The following is a 19,406-nucleotide window of genomic DNA, read 5'->3' as shown; positions in this document are numbered from 1 at the left end:
TGCTGCCTTTTCGTACAGCTTCGGTGTAGTTGCAAAGAGTGCTTTTGGCTTTTCATAAGAGCGGGGATTACCTACGGATTACTTTTATATTATTACAACGAATTATTATGTCATAACCTTTATTACGTATGATTTCAAATGGGCAGTTTCAATCCAATGTATATTGCACGGTAAAGCGTGGTCATCAGCGCTCATCGCGTGTGTATAAATAAATTCCTATAGTTATGAATGCAACAGCCATCATATGTCCAACATGGCGACATACGTGGTCGCCTGTTCATCTACAAGAAGCCTTACTAAGTTTGTTTTGACGCCGGTGGTGCGAAATTACTCAAAGCAGAATGTGTGTTTAATAGGTCTCCGTCGCTTTTCTCATCGGAGCAGCTTGTATGAGCATGTTCGTGAAGGATATAGTGACAAGCCGCAGCTGGACATGAGAGCAGTGTGCGACGAGACCGACAAAGTCATCGCCGATGTAGAGAGCAGGAAGGGCGAGCTGTGCGGCGAAGATGTCAGGGAAATTGTAAGTGGAGCTAGCAAAAAGTTATATTTTGTTGTCGTTCTCTCCAATTCAGTTTTCTAGAATTGTTGGCATGCGTGTGTGTTGCTTTCAGGTGTGTGTGTGGCAGCAGCTCCAGGCAGTACGAACGGAAATCTCGGAGCTGGAGCAGCAGAAGCAGTACATAAGCGGAACCGTCAGAGCCTTAGTGGTCAGTAAAGAATAAAGGTCATTGAAGTGTTCCATTTTTTTTAATTTTTTTTTGTTCTTGCTTTTATTTATTTATTTTTTTAAATCCATTGTTCTGTCTTCTTACATGGATTGGAAATGTGCATTTGATTGATCAATTCATAGATATGTAAGAAGTATATTTTTGGAGGCAAAAATACATTCTTGATCAATATCTTTATTTGCACAAATACAGTGGGTCCTTAGTTTTCAACCAAATTCCATTCCTACGGCTTTAACCGGACTTTGTACGCAAGTCGGAATGCTAATGTAGTAAAGTCGGAATTAGAGTAAATATTTATATGAAGAACACTTAAAGGGTATAATTAATAAATACTGGAATAATAATAATAATAAAAAAGATTGGGCAAATAAAACAAAATTACAGAGTAGACTGGCCATAAACACTTGAGCGTCATAGTCTCTCATTACCCCAAAATGGGACCAGTTTGTTGAATAAAAACAAGCACAAGGCTCCCACTAATTACAGCAGAATAATGGTGAGTTGCATTTAAAAAAAATAAAAAATAAAAAATGTATGGTTTCTGTGCCGGTTTATTTAAATTGCTCTTTGTGAAACCTGTCCATGGTGTAAAAAAGGTTGACATTATACCTCAAATTAGTTTAAACTGAATCAACAGTAACCTCAGCTGGTTGTGGACAAGTAGTACAGTTCAATTTGCCCTAATGTTTTCAATAATCACACAAACTAATTATTTTTTATTCTCAATTAAGTGACAAATCTCTATGCTCACCCCTGACTTGGATACAAGAATAGTTCTGCATTCTTAACTTGTATATTTGTGCGTGCATCTGTGTAATGAATTTGGCAAAAATCATCTCTTCTCAGGCAAAACACAGAAAGAAAGCTCTCGCCAATGTAAGTCAAAAATTGGCAATTGCTAATCATTTTGTAAATATTGACTGGATCAATACATCAGACTTTTGGTCTTGATATACATGCATCTGTTGACGACACAGCTTCCAGAGTACAACCAGGCACTGCTGAAAGGTCGAGAGGTCCGTAAAAGACTCAACAATCTCTATCCCAGAGAGACTCAGTTGGATCAGGAACACTATAGCCGAGCACTTCGTCTGCCCAACTCCACACACCCAGATGTTGTGAGAATTCACTTAAAGTCATATGTGACAGGCTTTTTTTTTAATCTTTATGTAAAGTATGATATTGTTGACATTTCAAAACTGTTCTTCTCAGCCCATTGGAGATGAGAGCCAAGCGAGGGTAGTGGAGCTGGTTGGTCAGAAACCTGGTGAGTGTTGTGAGCTGCAGTGAGGCTTGAATTCACTCTATACTTACATGTATATTGAAAGCAAGGTTTTTCTTTGTTGAAGAATTTGACTTTAAGCCCAGAGGCCATGTCGAACTGGGGGAGCAGTTGGGTGGTCTCATCAGACAGAGGTGATGTTGTGCTGCTTATCGATCAGATTTCTTCTTGTTGATTCGACATATGAGCTGGCAGCAATGACATTGAAATTTGGAATGAATATGGTTGTACCTTTTCAAATGCCTCCCCAAGTATATACATTCTTATATATATGTATCTTTGCGTTCCTTCAGGCATCTTGCTCATGTCTCAGGTCATAGATCTTACTATCTGAGAGGAGCAGGGGCCAGACTTCAGACTGCGCTCCAAAACTATGCACTTGACACACTGCAACGCCATGTAAGCAGCTGAAAGATTAGATATTGATAAAGAAAATTTGTAGGGTATAAACCTTTTTATAAATGGTAATGTGTTTTTTTTGCTCCAACAGAGCTTCATTCCCATGGTTGTACCTGACATGCTCAAGGGTGTTGTGTTTGTAAGTAGCATATTTTCTTTTTGGGTCTGTGATATTTGGACTGCATGATCAAGTTAATTATCTTTAAAAAAAAAAAAAAAAAAATGCTCACAATTGAGGCAAATGTAGAACATGAGGCAAAAACAATTCCATGATAATAATTAGCAGGAAGCTGCCTCTGTTAAACCAAAATTGAATGGAGCCCAAGTTAATGGCATTCATGATATGTACCTTTTTCTGCGAGTTACGGATTGGCAATGTCAAGCTAACTTCTGTTAAAAGGGTCTCTCATTCGTTGTCTTATCGTCAGGAGGGATGTGGCATGCAGCCTAATGCCCATCGCTCTCAGGTCTACTCACTGGACCCAGCTCGTTTCCCGGACCTAAACCTGGCTGGGACTGGAGAAGTTGGAGTGGCAGGTCAACCCTACTGTTTTTATTTTTTCCTCCTATAAATAACTGACCGTTTTGATTGTTTGTCAGTGCCACTGCATAGATGCTTATTCCAGTTTTTTATTTGTTTATGATACTTTCGTATACAGAGGTTCCTTGGTCCTCAGTGAGTGACATATGGCATTTCAAGGTTAGAAGTGTCACGCAGTGAACTAGTTTGCGCAGTGGTGTGAGAATACATAGTCACGTGGCGCAAAAGACGCGCTCAGTTACTGCTTGTACTTACTGGTTTTAATTTGACTCTTTAATATTTATGGTCAAGAACTGTTTGTTTTTTTTCATACAAATGGTTACTGTAATTTTGACTTTACTACTGCGTTAGTGATAGACTATGCCCATTCTGACTGCCATTGGAAATAAGAGGCCATATAAAGTTAAAATCAGGTGATCCAAGTTTCAAGGTTTTTTTTTTTTTTTTTTTTTTTTTTTTTGGAAGACTAGACTTTTCATGTTGACTTAAAATGTCCATTTGAGATAGAAACAACTTTTTCACATTCAGTATGATACCTCTCCTCCCCAGGTTATTTCATGGATCATGCAGTTAATTTTAAGGATCTACCTGTCAGGTATGAAGTCCCCACTCACTCCCAGTGACATTTTGTGTGAAATAGTTTTAGCTGACATGTTTTGCCGCCTCCTGCTGTAGGACAGTGTGCAGCAGTACATGTTACAGAGCAGAGACAGACACGGGGAGAGAGACCTGGGGCCTCTATAGAGTTCATCACTTTAATAAGGTTAGTATAGACTCAGTTGACAACTAAAGTAGTAGTGAGTTACTTTACATCCAATGCCGAAGCTGTAGCAAAAATCACACCATTACTAAAGTAAATTCAGTTTTGATCAACACTGTTGGTTTTGAAAGCCTATAGACAAGCATTACCACAAAGCTTTTACCAGATTTAATAGCAGCACGATTGCTCAACAGATTATAATTCAAACACATTCCATTTGATCTCTCTGATGTCAGGCCTGTGCTGCTGACTTGCTTAGATGAGATGGGTCGATGCAGTAGATAAACACTTAATCCTGCAAGTGATTTTTGTCTGTGGGAGCATAGAACTAAAGTATAATGAAGTACAGCCTTTGCTTTGTAATTGTTCAAATAAGCTTGAAATAGTGCTGTTGGTGTGTCTAGGTAGAGATGTTTGGAGTGACGGCAAACGAGACAGGGGAGGAGAGCGCGCAGCTCTTAGAGGAGTTTGTTTCCATGCAAAAAGAAATATTTTCTGCACTCGAGCTACACTACCGGTCAGAAAAGGCACACAATACAATCTTGCTTGCATCATATCGCTGAGCTCTGATTGCATTTTGTAATTTGGGTATTTTTTTCCCCTAGTGTGTTGGACATGCCAACACAGGAGTTGGGTCCTCCAGCATATAGAAAGTATGACATTGAAGCATGGATGCCTGGGAGGAACAGTTATGGCGAGGTCAGCAGCATTATGTTATTAATGTCATTATTATTATACATATATTATTACTGTTCTGCTTGTTTCTACAAGAAGACGATCACCTGATTTGAAATTAGGCAATGTACCATGTCCACTTTCCCCCCATTTAATAGACTTCATAGTGTTGCAAGCAAACTGATGTGCCAGATGCATTCCTAATTTCCTCCTGTCTTTCAGATTTCTAGTGGGTCAAACTGTACTGACTACCAGAGCAGACGCCTCAACATCCTGTACGAGAGAGCGGATGGCAGCCTGCAGTACGCCCACACAGTATGACTGCGGAGGAGACTGTTTTGTTTTCCCCCCCCCCTGCTGTTTCAGCATACAGCAAACCTACTTGTTTTGTTTTTAGGTGAATGCTACAGCATGCGCCATACCCAGAACAATCATTGCCATCCTGGAGACTCACCAAACCAAAGTAAGATTCCAGTGTGAAGAAAGGCTTTATTTTTTGGGGCCTCCTGAAATCTCTGCATGTCGAATGTCCTTTCTATGCAAAGTAAAATCTAATTACATGTAAGTCAGAAAGTTATTTACAAAATCCAGCCCAAACTGAAAGTCACTAAATGCCATAGAATACTCTAATATAGTGCATTCAAATGACTTCCCATTGTCTCTTTTTCAAGCAAGATACAGTATATTACAAATTGCGTTCCAAATGACAGTCTTATGTTGTCTGTCCTTGCTGATAAGAATTACATATACAGAGTCCAATTTATAACTGATTTTTATTTTTTATTTTTTTTGGGAGAGGGGCATTCATGAGACTTTTAAACATATTCATTAATCCTGTAAAGACATCACAAGATGGCACACTCAGGTCAATATGAATCCATATCATCTTCAACTTGTTAACAATCAGATGAATCTGTAGCCCTAATAATATGTGGATAAACAGTTTAGATATGTTACCACATTATTTTCTACATTTCTGTACCCGCAGGAAGGATCAGTGCGTGTCCCCAGAGCCTTGCAACCATATTTGGGTCTCGAAGTGATTGAGAAGCCAAAGTGCACTCCTCTGAAATACATTGGTCCCAACCAACCGAGTCGCCCACCCAGGCCTACTCCCACAATTAAGTGACATCAGCGTTGAGAAAACCAAGAAACGGTGTTACAAAAACGAGGAATGTATAATATCCAACACTGAATGACTCTAAGAGCTGGTTCACATTTATGATAAATGCTTTGGATTTACTGTATGCAGTGGTAGGCCCTTAGTGGAGTTTTACCCAACTAAAGCCACCATTTAATACCACCGCTATCATGTCGAAACAAACCATCAATAGGATACAAAAATGCAATATAACAGCATGCAACTGCCTTTGCATCGTCTGGAGCAGTTCAAAGTCAATATTTTAGCTAAGCTTTTAAAAAAAATATTTCAATAAAACATAATCATTAGAGATGTAGATTTATTTATTTTTTTGGGTATGTATTGTGGGCCGAAGGCTGCAGATGTGATTTGGTGTTTAAAGTTGGCTGGAACATGTTTTGCTCTGACCAGACAATCCGGACAGAAAAATGCTGATGGCATCGTCGACCTCGGCTGGCCCTGCGAGGATGAATTTGAGACACCCATGGAAAAATATGAGAATAGAGGTTGTAAATGTAAGTCAGTGATATACCACTGACTACGTCTTGGATTGAGTATGGAATACGTCAACATTAATCACTGCCATTGACGAATGTTGACTTCAAAATATCCATGTTAACATGGAGGACTGGCAGCGAATGAGTTTCAAGCGCTGTACTGCATCACGTTTTAGTCGAGCATCGCTGTGTGCCTCTAGGAGGCACTAGCGCTCAACACAGCACGCAACTGGCTTTGTAAATACTATATTTACGTCCACTTAATCCAATCAACCCCCAAAAAATGAACAAAATATATGCAGGAGAACTATTTTAATGCAAGTCTGATTATTATTTGTATTTGATTATTTTAACGATTAATGGTGAAGATTCAATGAGCGTGCATTCGAATTTGAATGGAGGGACGCTCGCCATCTTCCATTTTATTGCTTTACAGAGTACAGGTGACATAGTTGAGGTTTCGGCTCGAGCTGGGCTACGTCACCTGACCCAACAAATGCTCGCGCACGCGTACGCAACTACACGGCTCAATGCGGGTGTGCGTGCGTGTGCGTGTATGATGACTGGCATCCACATCCAACCCGCGGTGGTTTGAAGAATATCCTGGACGAAACCTTTGTTTTTTAATCTTATGGGAGTCCTGACAGCCGCAGTTTGTCTGTTGGCAGCCGTGGGAGGTCAGTGATGGTCATTTCACTTCTTGCCTGCGTCGGTCACAACGTAAATTAATGGGAAAATGTCTCAATATCGAAGAAACCTTTTGTGTCATTTGTTAAACGTCTTTTAGCCGCTCACTGTAAGTGTTCTGTATTTTGAGACGGAATCCCATATTTTGATCAAATAAAACTGCTTACATGCGCAGTTGGGCATTAAGCAGGTGACAAGAGCGACCCCACGTGCGGCCGATTGTGAATTCGTCCAAGTGTTTGCGGCCTTTATTTGGGGGTATATTGCAAGCCGTTTGAGCATTTATCCGATATCCCTGATAGGCAGTGAATAAGGTCCAAGCAGTGGCGGTCCGAGCTTGGATGGCACCGCGTGCGAGGCCCCCCCCCCCCCCCCCCCAATAAACGCAGACATACACACACCTTAACCACCATCTCACAAACACGCCAATGAAAAACAGGTGAGGACCTTATATTGGAAATTTGAAACAAGTGCAGCAACAGCAAATAAATAATTACAACTCAGGAAACTGAATTTAAAAAAATTTAGGGAACCAAAACATGCTCCGTTTCATAAATTTGGCTTTGTTTCTCAGCATGCTCGCTGTCTTTTATTTTTAGCATTAGATTGTTTTGATTTCCAAAGAGTCGCCCTTCGCCTTCCTCGATACAGAATCGTCCAGGATGTATTTTTAGGATAATGTATCTGCTCCCCAGCTGTGTGGTTGATGCCTATGATGCCTCGGCCAGTTAAAGTCCCTCTAAAGTAATATATAAATAAATAAAATGAGGCTTCAAAATGGTGAAAAATTAAGCTATTGTCTCCACTGTCAAATGTTGTGGGCATGTCTGCTGAATGTGTGAAAATCAACTGTCAAAAAAATAGCACTACCAAGATCCTACTAAACATGAATGCTACTTCATTTAGCTACTTTCTTATACCTATACATTCCTACATGTGAAAATATATCTGCCGGTGGCTGTACTATATCCTACCGGATTGTCGCGGGGCCTTTCCACAATGCAATAAGTAGGCCATGCCAGCGCAAAGGCACGGTCAACACGCTGGCTGTCACGGCTGGACTTTTTTTTTTCTTTTTGACCGACAAGGTGCTCCGAAGTGGCCATGCCAGCGGACTACTCGAAGGGAAGATCAATTTTCTGGGTGTAGGTATCGCTAGCTAACTAACTAGCTAACTGCAAATTGCAATTGCGCTGGATAACCACTGATGCAAACAAAAGCGCTGAAGTTCTTATAAAGTGAGGGAGGCACAACTCAGTGTGTCAGGGCCCTGGCCAAAAATGTTGATGCTATATCTCCACAATTCAGTACTACATAGACATGTTTACAGCAATTATCTTCAAACATGTACAACCCCAATTCCAATGAAGTTGGGGTTAGCAAATAATCATTAACTTAGAATTTTATGGCTGCAACACGTTCCAAAAAAGCTGGGACAGGGTCATGTTTACCACTGTGTTACATCACCTTTTCTTTTAACAACATTCAATACACATTTGGGAACTGAGGACACTAATTGTTGAAGCTTTGTAGGTGGAATTATTTCCCATTCTTGCTTGATGTACAGCTTCAGCTGTTCAACAGTCCGGGGTCTCCGTTGTCGTATTTTACGCTTCCCTAGTGGGGATAAGCGGCTCAGAAAATGGATGGATGGATGGATAATGCGCCACACACTTTCAATGGGAGACTGGTCTGGATTTCAGGCAGGCCAGTCTAGTACCCGCACTCTTTTACTACGAAGCCACGCTGTTGTTACGTGCAGGATGTGGTTTGGCATTGTCTTGCTGAAATAAGCATGGGCGTTCGTGAAAAATACGTTGCTTGGATGGCAGCATATGTTTCTCCAAAACCTGTATGTACCTTTCAGCATTAATGGTGCCTTCACAGATGTGTAAGTTACCCATGCCATTGGCACTAACACAGCCCCATACCATCACAGACGCTGGCTTTTGAACTTTGTGTCCATAACAGTCTGGATGGTTCTTTTCCTCTTTGGCCCGGAGGACACGACGTCCACAATTGCTAAAAACAATTTGAAATGTGGACTCGTCAGACCACAGAACACTTTTCCACTTTGCAGCAGTCCATCTTAGATGAGCTCGGGCCCAGAGAAGCCGGCGGCGTTTCTGGGTGTTGTTGATAAATAGCTTTTGCTTTGCATAGTAGAGTTTCAAGTTGCACTTATGGATGTAGCGCCGAACTGTATTTACTGACAATGGTTTTCTGAAGTGTTCCTGAGCCCATGTGGTGATATCCTTTACACATTAATGTCGGTTTTTGATGCAGTGCCGCCTGAGGGATCAAAGGTCACGGGCATTCAATGTTGGTTTTCGGCCTTGCCGCTTCCATGCAATGATTTCTCCAGATTCTCTGAACCTTTTGATGATATTATGGACCGTAGATGATGAAATCCCTAAATTCCTTGCAATTGTACGTTGAGGAGCATTGTCCTTAAACTACTTTTTCAGACACTTGTTCACAAAGAGGTGAACCTCAACTTTCTCAGTCTTTTTTTGCCACCTGTCCCAGCTGTTCTGGAACATGTTGCAGCCATAAAATTCTAAGTTAATGATTATTTGCTAAAAACAATCAAGTTTATTGGTTTGAAGATTAAATATCTTATCTTTATAGTGTAGTCAATTAAATATAGGTTGAACATGATTTTCAAATCATTGTATTCTGTTTTTATTTATGTTTAACACAACGTCCCAACTTAATTGGAATTGGGGTTGTATAATGTATTCAAAAACAATCTTTGACTTCACTATACAGGGTCGACCTCAAGTGGGTTTTTATTAACACTAACAGAAAGCGTGAAAGCAATTCTGAAAATGCCAATGATTGACATTGTAATGTACTGTATTGTGGATTTGTCTTTTGTTTCCATAGCCCCTTTTGCAGGGCTGTCCCGCCTCGCTTGCCTTACTGTGAGTGGACGAGGGTCGGCATAATAACAACATTGCAGTCTACCGCAGTGTACTCGTTCGACTTGTTATTTTCCTTCACCAATGCATATTTTAACAGACACGACATGCTGTTTCACAAAAGAAAACCATTTCATGTAGTATTTTTTTTTTAAAGTCGCACCAGTTTTTCATTTGACTGATGAGTGAAGTATATTGTCCACTCGATTAAACATGTTATATGGAGTCGAGAATGAGTGAACGATTCCGAACTCAACCTAAATTGTCCACAAGTGTGAATGTGAGTGTGATGGCTTGTTTGTCAATATGTTCCCTGTGACTGACTAGTGACCAGTCCAGAGTGTACCTGCCTCTCACCCAAATTCAGCTGAGATTCGCTTTGTGATCCAATTGCAAAGTTAATGTGTACTATATAGAGCAGTTCGTATAGTGCTGTTTTTGTTATACACAGCATCAGACTTCCTGTTGTTTTCACCAAACTCTAGTTTACGATTCAGACGGCCTAGTGAGTGTGACTGTTATTCCTGTTACACCCCTATTCATGACAGTGTGAACATCAATACATATAAATATACTTATAGTGTTAAGGGCTCATTTTCAATTTCAAATATCAACCAAAACTAAGTAGGTATGTGAATCTAATATAATACACCATATGTATTGTTCAAAAAGCATATCTACACAAAAATATGTTTGGAAACATTTGAATTCTCACCCCTGGAACATAATCAGATTTTAAGTAGACTATTTGTATGTGGTAAATTATGAGTGAAAAGTGTGTTTTTCATAAATAATATTAGTTTTCATATTAAAGATACATTTCTTGCACTATATTGATGAGTCAGTGTATCATGATATTATCATTAACGTTGGTGTAATATTGTGATAATATTATGAGTATCTCTGTCATTCCCCCTCTGCATGGCCTTTCCACGGGTTTAATACATACAGAAATTATTAATTTCTGCCATATAGTGTTGTGGTTTGATGTTTCTACAGCTTTGGGCCATAGAATTAATGCTGTCTGCAACCGCTACTTATTGAACCTGTAACAAACCAAATAAATGCCATTGTTCACATCGTATTCATTGACATCAGACTCTCTTTTTTCTTATTTACAAATTGATGAATAGTTTTGCTTAGTTTTTTTCTTTTTTAATTTGTCTGTATAGATAGAAACACAATGTTCAACCGCCTATAGACTGACAGCAGGGTAGTGCTGCACTGCTTAGGTTTCCTTTAATGATATAGTATAATGGCAGTAAGGGATTTGAGACAGATTTAGCCCTGGATGGAAACTACAGTGCCTGCAGCCTTATGCCCCTGGGAATCGTGTGTGTGTGCATGTGAGTGTGTGAGAGATGTAAGCTTCTTTGCGCTGTCACTTCAAGGGAACTGTGCTTACCTGATAACTAGTCCTCCCTCTCTGACGCAGCATAAAACACTGCTTGTTTTTGTTTTTCTTTTATTAGTTTGCGAATTGGCAGAAATTTAAAATATGATTACACTAATTCTCCTTTTATTTGCTCCAGTGGGATGTCGGCCAGTAATTTCACCCCTCAATGATGCAAAGGTCAGGATTGAGTCTGTTATTGCATTCTTTTTCTTCGCTGTGATATGTACAGTATATTCCAAATTTTCATCAGCAATTACTTTTGTGTTTTGTCTGAAGGTTGAATGTATTGTTCAAGAAACGCTGAATGGAGATGGGTCACAACATGAGTGCAACCCTCAGCTAGCAGGTAATATTTCCAGATATTCACACAGCATATGATCACAAATATTTGTGTACTATATCATATTCAGTCCCTGATGGTGTAGTGGTACACTTGCCTGACTTTGGTGCGGGCAGCGTGGGATTCGGTTCCCACTCAGTGACGGTGCAAATGTGAGTGCGAATGGTTGTCCGTGTCTGTATGTGCCCTGCGACTGACTGGCGACCAGTTCAGGGTGTAGTCTGCCTTTCGCACGAAGTCAGCTGGGATAGGCTCTAGCGCCCCGTGACCCTAACCAGGATAAGCGGTGTTGAAAATGGATGGATGGAAATGGATATCATATTCATACTACGATGTTATTATTTTATAATTGTCAAAAACTGTTCTACAGGCATTAAGCAACATGTGACATCCTTAACAGCCACAGAAGTATAAAATAATATATTAATATTACAGTCATTAATATATTACGGCAATACATTAATGCATACTTTCAATGACAAATGACGAAGGTGATGTAATAATCTGTCACACATACACCTGATGTTTCTTACTTAACAGTAAGTGTCATCAACTCTCCTTCCCATTTTTTTCCCTCTATTCAGGGTGGCAGTAAAAAAATAAAAATCAAATCATATCAAAATTTTAACTCTGAAAGACAAAAAACACTCTTCCATAACTCTCAACTTTAGAAGCTAACATTAGCAGTGGACTCACTGCTCATTCAACTCCTGGCTCTATGTCACACAATGTCTGGCTGACAAAGCATGGAAACATTTGTTAACACTGCACATTCCTTTGGAACATGTATTATATGATATGTATTATAGGAACATACGACGGCCATATATTCCTGAACATTTTGGTCTGCTTATTAATTGTATGAATCTTAGAGGTTCCAACGGCGGCGATATAACCCAAATTTGTACCTATAGTGCCGTGAAAAAGTATTGGCCCCCTTCTTTAATTATTATATTATTGCAGAGTTTCTCCCCTTTTAATGTTCAAGATCATCAAACAAGTGTAAATATCAGACAAATATAACCCAAGTAAACTTAAAATGCTGCTTTTAAATGGTGATTTAATTTATTAAGGAAAACAAACTAATCAATGTTACCTGGCCCTGTGTGAAAAAGTAATTAGCCCCTTTGTTAAATCATGAATTAATTGTGGCTAATCACAATTTTTGGTTAATTTTCACTGATCACACCCAAGCCTGATTACCTCCAGACCTGTTCAATCAACAAATCACTGAAACAGAATCTGTCCCGACAAAAGGAAGTCGGACAAAAGATCTAAACAACTGTAAAAAAAAAGACACAATCCAAAGAGAATCCAAAACAGTGGATAACTAAAGTAATTGACATCTATCAGTCTGGAAAGGGTTTACAAAAGACATTTCTAAAGCTTTAGGATTCGAGCAAACCATATGGAGAGCCATTATCCTCACGTGGTGATAACATAGAACGGTGCTGAAGCTTTCCAGAAGTGGCCGGCCTAAGATTACTCCAAGAGAACAGCAATGACTCATCCAGGAGGCCACAAAGCAACTCATGACAACTTCCAAAAAACTGCAGTCCCTCCCTTGCCTCATTTAAGGTCAGTACACAACAATAAGGAAGAGACTGGGCAAAAATGGCATCCATGACAGAGTTCCAAGGCGAAAAGCACTGCTGACCAAAAAGAACATAAAAGTTTGTCTTAGTTTTGCAAAAAAAAAATTCTGAATAATTCCCAAGACTTTTGGAAGAATATTCTATAGACTGACTGACAAGATTGTTGAGAAAAAATTGAGCTTTTTGGAAGATATGTGTCTCGTTACATCTGTGGTAAATGTAGCACAGCATTTCAGAAAAGGAACATCATACAAACATGATGACGATAGTGTCTTGGGCTGCTTTTCCCCTTCAGGACCTGGACAACTTGCTGTTAATGAAGGAACCATGAATTCTGCTCCGTAACGGAAAATCCTGAAGGAGAATGTTCAGCCATCGGTTTGTGACCTCAAGGTGAACCGCACTTGGGTTCTACAACAGGATAATGATCCAAAACAAACCAGCATGTCAACTTCTGAATGGCTTAAAAAAACAAAATGAAGGTCACTCCAAAACCTTCATTTTGTTTTTTAGTCAAAGTCCAGACTTGAATCCGTTTGAAATGCAGTGGCATGACCTTAAAAAAGTCCGTTCATGCTCGAAAACCCTCCTTTTGCTGAATTCAAACAATTCTGTAAGGAAGAGTGGGCCAAAATATCACCACACAGATGTGAAAGACGCATTGGCAGTTATAGAAAACGCTTGATTTCAGTTGTTGCTCCTGAGGATGGCACAACCAGTTTAGGGGGCCATTACATTTTCACACAAGGCCAGATAACTTAAAAAAAAAATTCTCTTCATAAATGAAATCACCATTAAAAAAACAGCATTTCAAGTTCACTTGGATTATATTTGTCTGATATCTACATTTATTTGATAATCTTAACCATTAAAGTGGGGAAACTATGCAAAACTATGCATTTTGAAGGGAGCCTATACTTTTTCACGGCACTATAAGTAGGAAAACATCGTAGTCTTAAAACTAAATCGAGTTTGTAGGTAACTCAGTGTAGTCTATCACTAACCTACGCTAACACAGTAGTAAACTCATAATAACTACATTTTTGTATAAAAAACACTTTAAGGCCATAAATATACTGTAAAACAATAAAATCAAAAACATTATTAGTATAGTATGGCAGTACCTGAGCTTCTTGTGCTGCGTGACAATATATTTTTACACCTCTTCACAAACTAGTTCATTGTTCGACGTTCGTAACCTCGAATCCTCTTATGTCGAGACCATCATAAACAGAGCACCCCCTGCATTTACATTTGTAGGCTGCAGTGAAGTGAATTACATGCAGCTACTTAGTTTGGTGTAAGGCTGTAGTGTTGATTATGTGGAGTGCATGTCAAGTTTCTAATTTTCTGCAGCGGAACTTGATGAAGTACAAAGACACCAGAGTCTGCTCGGGGAGCTGCAGAGGCTGGCTGATGATGGTAGGCACTCACTCACTCATTCCTCGTGTGATATGATATACAGTGAACACCCATATTTTGGGAGAATATGTTCCATACCGCGGCATGATGAACGACTGGTTAGCACATCCGCCTCACAGTTTTGAGGACCTGGGTTCAAATCCGGCCTCGCCTCTGTGGAGTTTGCATGTTCTCCTCGTGCCGACATGGGTTTTCTCCAAGTACTCCGGTTTCCTCCCACACCCCAAAAACATTAATGGTAGGTTGATTGAAGACTCTAAATTGTCTGTAGGTGTGAATGTGAGTGCGAATGGTTGTTTGTTGATATGTGCCCTGCGATTGGCTGGTGACCAGTTCTGGGTATATCCCGCCTCTTGCCTAAAGATAGCTGGGATAGACTCTAGCACGCCCACGACCCATGTTTGGATAAGCGGAAAATTAATGAATGTTCCATACCCATCTGCGATAGAACAAGACCATATAAAAAATATAGTTGTCATAGTTTTACCTCTTCCACACTCTATATACACATTTGAACTTATTAAAATTTTTCTTCTTTCCCTTTCGGCTTGTCCCTGTTTGGGTCGCCACAGCGCGTCATCCTTTTCCATGTAAACCAATCTCCTGCTTCCTCCTCTCTAACACCAACTGCCCTCATGTCTTCCCTCACGACATCCATCAACCTTCTCTTTGGTCTTCCTCTGGTTCTCTTGCCTGGCAGCTCCATGCTGATCACCCTTTATCAATATACTGACTCTCTCTCCTCTGGACGTGTCCAAACCATCAAAGTCTGCTCTCTCTAACTTTGTCTCCAACACATCTAACCTTTGCCGTCCCTCTGATGAACTCATTTCTGATTTTATCCAACCTGGTCACTCCTAGTGAGAACCTCAACATCTTCATTTCCGCCACCTCCAGCTCTGCTTCCTGTTGTTGCTTCAGTGCCACTGTCTCTAATCCGTACATCATGGCTGGTATTACCACTGTCTTATAAACTTTGCCCTTCATCCTAGCAGAGACTCCTCTGCAACACAACACACCTGACACCTTCCTCCACCCGTTCCAACCTGCTTGGACCCCTATCTTTTATGCACCTATATTCTGTTTTACTTGGGCTAATCCTCATTCCTCTGCTTTCCACTGCATGCCTCCATCTTTCTAACCTTTCCTCCACCTGCTCCCTGCTTTCACTGCAGATCACAATGTCATCTGCAAACATAATGGTCCACAGGGATTCCAGTCTAACTTCATCTGTCAGCCTATCCATCCCCACTGCAAACAGGAAGGGGCTCAGGGCTGATCCCTGATGCAGTCCCACCTCCACCTTAAACTCCTCTGTCACACCTACAGCACACCTCACCACTGTTCTCCTGCCCTCGTACATGTCCTGTAATATTCGAACATACTTCTCTGCCACTCCAGATTTCCGCATGCAGTACCACAGTTCCTCTCTGGGTACTCTGTCATAGGCTTTCTCTAGATCTACAAAGACATAAAGTAGCTCGTTTTGACCTTCTCTGTACTTTTCCATCAACATCCTCAAGGCAAATAATGCGTCTGCGGAACTCTTTCCAGGCATGAAACCATAGTGTTGCTCGCAAATACTCACTTCTGTCCTGAGTCTAGCCTCCACTACTCTTTGGGGTTTAGATCCGGAGACTGGCTAGGACACTCCAGGACCTTGAAATTCTTCTTACGAAGCCACTCCTTTGTTGCCCGGGCGGTGTGTTTGGGATCATTGTCATGCTGAAAGACCCAGCCACATTTGATCTTCAATGCCCTTGCTGATGAAAGGAGGTTTTCACTCAAAATCTCAACGATACATGGCCCCATTCATTCTTTCCTTAACACAGATCAGTCGAGTCCCTGGCGGAGTAGTATGTTACTGATGGTAGCCTTTGTTACTTTGGCCCCAGCTCTTTGCAGGTCATTCGCTCGGTCCCCCCGTGTGGTTCTAGGATTTTTGCTTACCGTTCTTGTGATCATTTTGACCCCACGGGGTGAGATCTTGGGTGGAGTCCCATCTCGAGGGAGACTATCAGTGGTCTTGTATGTCTTCCATTTTATAATAATTGCTCTCACAGTTGATTTCTTCACACCAAGCTGCTTACCAATTGCAGATTCAGTCTTCCCATCTTGGTGCAGGTCTACTATTTTGTTTCTGATGTCCTTTGACAGGTCTTTGGTGTTGGCCGTAGTGGAGTTTGGAGTGTGACTGTTTGAGATTGTGGACAGGTGTCTTTTATACTGATAATGAGTTCAAACAGGTGCCATTAATACAGATATCGACTAGAAGACAGAGGAGCCTCCTAAAGAATAAATTACAGTTCTGTGAGAGCCAGAAATCTTGCTTGTTTGCAGATGACCAAATACTTATTTTCCACCATAATTTGCTCATAAATTCTTTAAAAATCGGTGATTTTCTGGATTTGTTTTCTCATTTTGTCTTTCCTTGGTGAGTTATACCTATGATGAAAATTACAGGCCTCTCTCATCTTTTTAAGTGGGAGAACCTGCACAATTGGTGGCAGACTAAATACTTTTTTGCCCCACTGTACCTGTATACTGTCAAAAATAGAAATATTCGCCACCATTTTGACTGACTGCACATGCACATATGCGCAGTTGTAGCTATTGGAGCCTGTAGCCGTTCAAATGAATCACAGGGCACACCAGAGACGATAATCTCTGCGGAACTAAGCATCCTATGGCCGTGCCTGGGGTGCTGCACTGATGCTCGTGGCAGACCACGGCACAGGAATTGGATAAAGTTGTGTAAGATTCACTAAAGAAGCAGATGTACTCAGCCAGTATTGAACGGCACCAGGACCGGCTCGAACGTGACCATGACCACGATACTGCAAGAAATCCTGGTTAAAGTAAACAATTTTAAATGAAAAATAAGTGTTTTGGCAAGATCTTATTCCTGAGGGAAAACTGGTTGCTGTAGCGTGTCAGTGAAAATGTGTCTTTTCTGGTGTTATGACAAAATCTCTGACCAAAAAAAAAAAAAGATGTGTCCAGGGCACTAGCTAGTTTTCAAATAATCAAATTGGATTTTTCATTTTTTGGAGAATTCTTTTCCTGAATATTACAAGGACTAATGATTCGGTTGTGATTCGCTAGTCATTCGTTACCGTCAATAGTGATTGATTTCCACGGCGAGTCCTAGCTGTCGTAAAAACCTATACAAACGATTGGTTAAAAGTATGAAAGATGAACAGCGATATAGCTGGGGTTCACTGTTATATTTGTTCAGCTATTGTGCGCAAATTGAAATGAGTTATGATGTTGCTGACCATTGCAGAGAGAGAGCGGTATGAATACAATCTAGCTGATGAAGAGAGCGATTTGGAGCCGAAGGATGAGGGGAGCGATGCGGCCAAAACAACAGTGGAAGGTGAGCCCAAGAAGAGGGAGATGGATGAGCCAAGGATTGACGATACAGGGATCCATGATGAAGAGGAGAAAGCTAAGGAGCTTGAGGAGCTGCTAGCTGAGGAGATCAGCAAGAAGGAAAAGGAGGAGAGAAATGATGAGGAGCTCAAAGAGCTGCTGAGAGAGTTGAAAAAAAAGCGTTACGAGATGAAGGAAAGAGGAAGTCAAAATAGCCCCGAAAAAGGTCAGGAAGAAGATGACACAAAGCCAAAGATGGCAAGAGACAAAAAGGAAGTTCAGCAGCAGAGTGTTGCCGATCAGAGGAAGGATGAGGTCGAGCTGAGTGTGGAGAAGGAGAAGGTGGAGAAGGAGCTGATGGAGTTGAAGAACAAGAATAAGCCAGAGGAGGAGCGGACGAGGAAGGAGAAGCAGGAGGAGCTGGATGAGCTGGTCAAGAAGATGCAACGAGTGCAGGAAGAGACGCAAACAGAGAAGAAAGACGACGACGTGGACCACAGTAAGCATGAGGAAGAGGACGAGGATGACAAAAGAAAAGATGACAATGGTGGAGGAAAGGGAGGCCAAAAGGAAGTGAGGAGCAAAGAAGGAGCAGTGGAGGTGAAGGAGCCACAGCAGAAGAGAGTGATGGAGAAAGCCAGCGACGAGGCCACTCGCCAGTTTGAGAGGGAGAGGTTTAAGGATGATGAAGAGGACGATCAAAATGGGGAGGATGAGGAAGATGAGAACGAGTACATCAGAGAGGATGAAGACGATGAGGAAGGCGGCTTGGAAGAGGACGATGGGGAGGTATGTCAAAGAAACAATATGTTGTCACGTTATCGTAAAAAGAGTTTTCTCATAATTTATGTTTGGCACCTTGACAAGTCGCCGTGATGAGCTTATGAATTTATGAATTGTTCAAGTTATGAGCCATTGATTGGTAGAATTTATTTATTTATTTATTTGCTTTGTGTTGTGAGCTTCAGATACGCCATCGCTCGAGCAAACTGAAAAATAAAGAAGGACCACAATCGCAGATGCACTTTCAGCCATTTGCTGAACAGGACAAACAGGCAAAACATTTGACTGTTTTACAATACTTTGTCCTTTTGTACTGTATTTGTTTAACTTTCACCGATTTCTTGTTTGTTTGTTTGATTGTCATTATCTTTGTCTTTTGTTGCAATGTGTTGAAATGTAACAAAAAAAATCTGCTGATATTTGCCTATTTGAAAACGGCTAATATCGACCGATTAATCGGTCATGCCCAAGCAGTTATACTTTATAAAAACATTTTTTATTTACCTTTTCTTTTATTAGGAAAGTAGAACTATATCGTATCAGTGCTAGTTTTCTTTGTTAAAAATACGTAACTAAAACAACGTGGCGGTGGTTTTTGGGGGCTGGAACAGATTATTGGCATTTCACTTCATTATATATATATATATATATATATATACTGTAATATATATATATACTGTACTACAAAATAAGTAAGCTTGGTCACTGAACGAATGAAAGTCAGAAGTTAGGGTATTGCCTCTCTGCCCCCGTCAGACCCTAAATACTAAGTTAATTATTCACGGACAAAGCGCGAAATTGATCATCCTTCCACGAGAGCAAAACAACAAAATTGATCAACTAATTTCAGCATATTTT

At 40.6% G+C, this 19,406-nt stretch overlaps 2 protein-coding genes across 5 annotated transcripts in view; both read left to right on the top strand.

Annotated features, from left to right (window-relative positions):
• The first annotated feature begins 23 nt into the window (after positions 1 to 23).
• sars2 (seryl-tRNA synthetase 2, mitochondrial) lies at positions 24 to 6,422 on the top strand. 2 transcript variants are annotated; one of them, XR_009768944.1, is made up of 16 exons: positions 24 to 523; positions 615 to 710; positions 1,578 to 1,607; positions 1,709 to 1,849; positions 1,944 to 1,998; positions 2,081 to 2,147; positions 2,307 to 2,412; positions 2,504 to 2,551; positions 2,841 to 2,949; positions 3,503 to 3,548; positions 3,629 to 3,716; positions 4,118 to 4,230; positions 4,319 to 4,412; positions 4,611 to 4,690; positions 4,786 to 4,851; positions 5,377 to 5,401. XR_009768944.1 is itself a non-coding variant. In XM_061682280.1 (16 exons), the coding sequence occupies exons 1-16, from the start codon at positions 245 to 247 to the stop codon at positions 5,515 to 5,517; spliced, it is 1,572 nt and encodes a 523-aa protein (XP_061538264.1). In that variant the 5' UTR covers positions 24 to 244; the 3' UTR covers positions 5,518 to 6,422. The 2 variants fall into 2 exon arrangements, 1 of the variants encoding a protein (XP_061538264.1); XM_061682280.1 differs by having other exon boundaries at positions 4,611 to 4,703; positions 5,377 to 6,422.
• Positions 6,423 to 6,569: 147 nt separating this feature from the next.
• LOC133405396 (trichohyalin) overlaps positions 6,570 to 19,406 on the top strand; it is a 14,541-nt gene continuing 1,704 nt past the window's right edge. Inside the window, exons 1-6 of one of the 3 annotated variants that reach the window (XM_061682282.1) lie at positions 6,570 to 6,703; positions 11,170 to 11,210; positions 11,310 to 11,379; positions 14,325 to 14,390; positions 17,677 to 18,554; positions 18,734 to 18,820. In XM_061682282.1, the coding sequence (XP_061538266.1) occupies positions 6,658 to 6,703; positions 11,170 to 11,210; positions 11,310 to 11,379; positions 14,325 to 14,390; positions 17,677 to 18,554; positions 18,734 to 18,820 (1,188 nt within the window). In that variant the 5' untranslated portion in view covers positions 6,570 to 6,657. Of the gene's footprint in view, positions 6,704 to 11,169; positions 11,211 to 11,309; positions 11,380 to 14,324; positions 14,391 to 17,676; positions 18,555 to 18,727; positions 18,821 to 19,406 lie in introns of all 3 variants that reach the window. The other 2 variants (XM_061682281.1, XM_061682283.1) reach the window with 2 other exon arrangements.

The sequence above is a fragment of the Phycodurus eques genome, chromosome 7 (genome assembly GCF_024500275.1).
Source record: "Phycodurus eques isolate BA_2022a chromosome 7, UOR_Pequ_1.1, whole genome shotgun sequence".
Lineage (NCBI taxonomy): Eukaryota > Metazoa > Chordata > Actinopteri > Syngnathiformes > Syngnathidae > Phycodurus > Phycodurus eques.
Note: the sequence above shows the minus strand (reverse complement) of the source record. Positions and strands in the feature narration are given on the sequence as shown.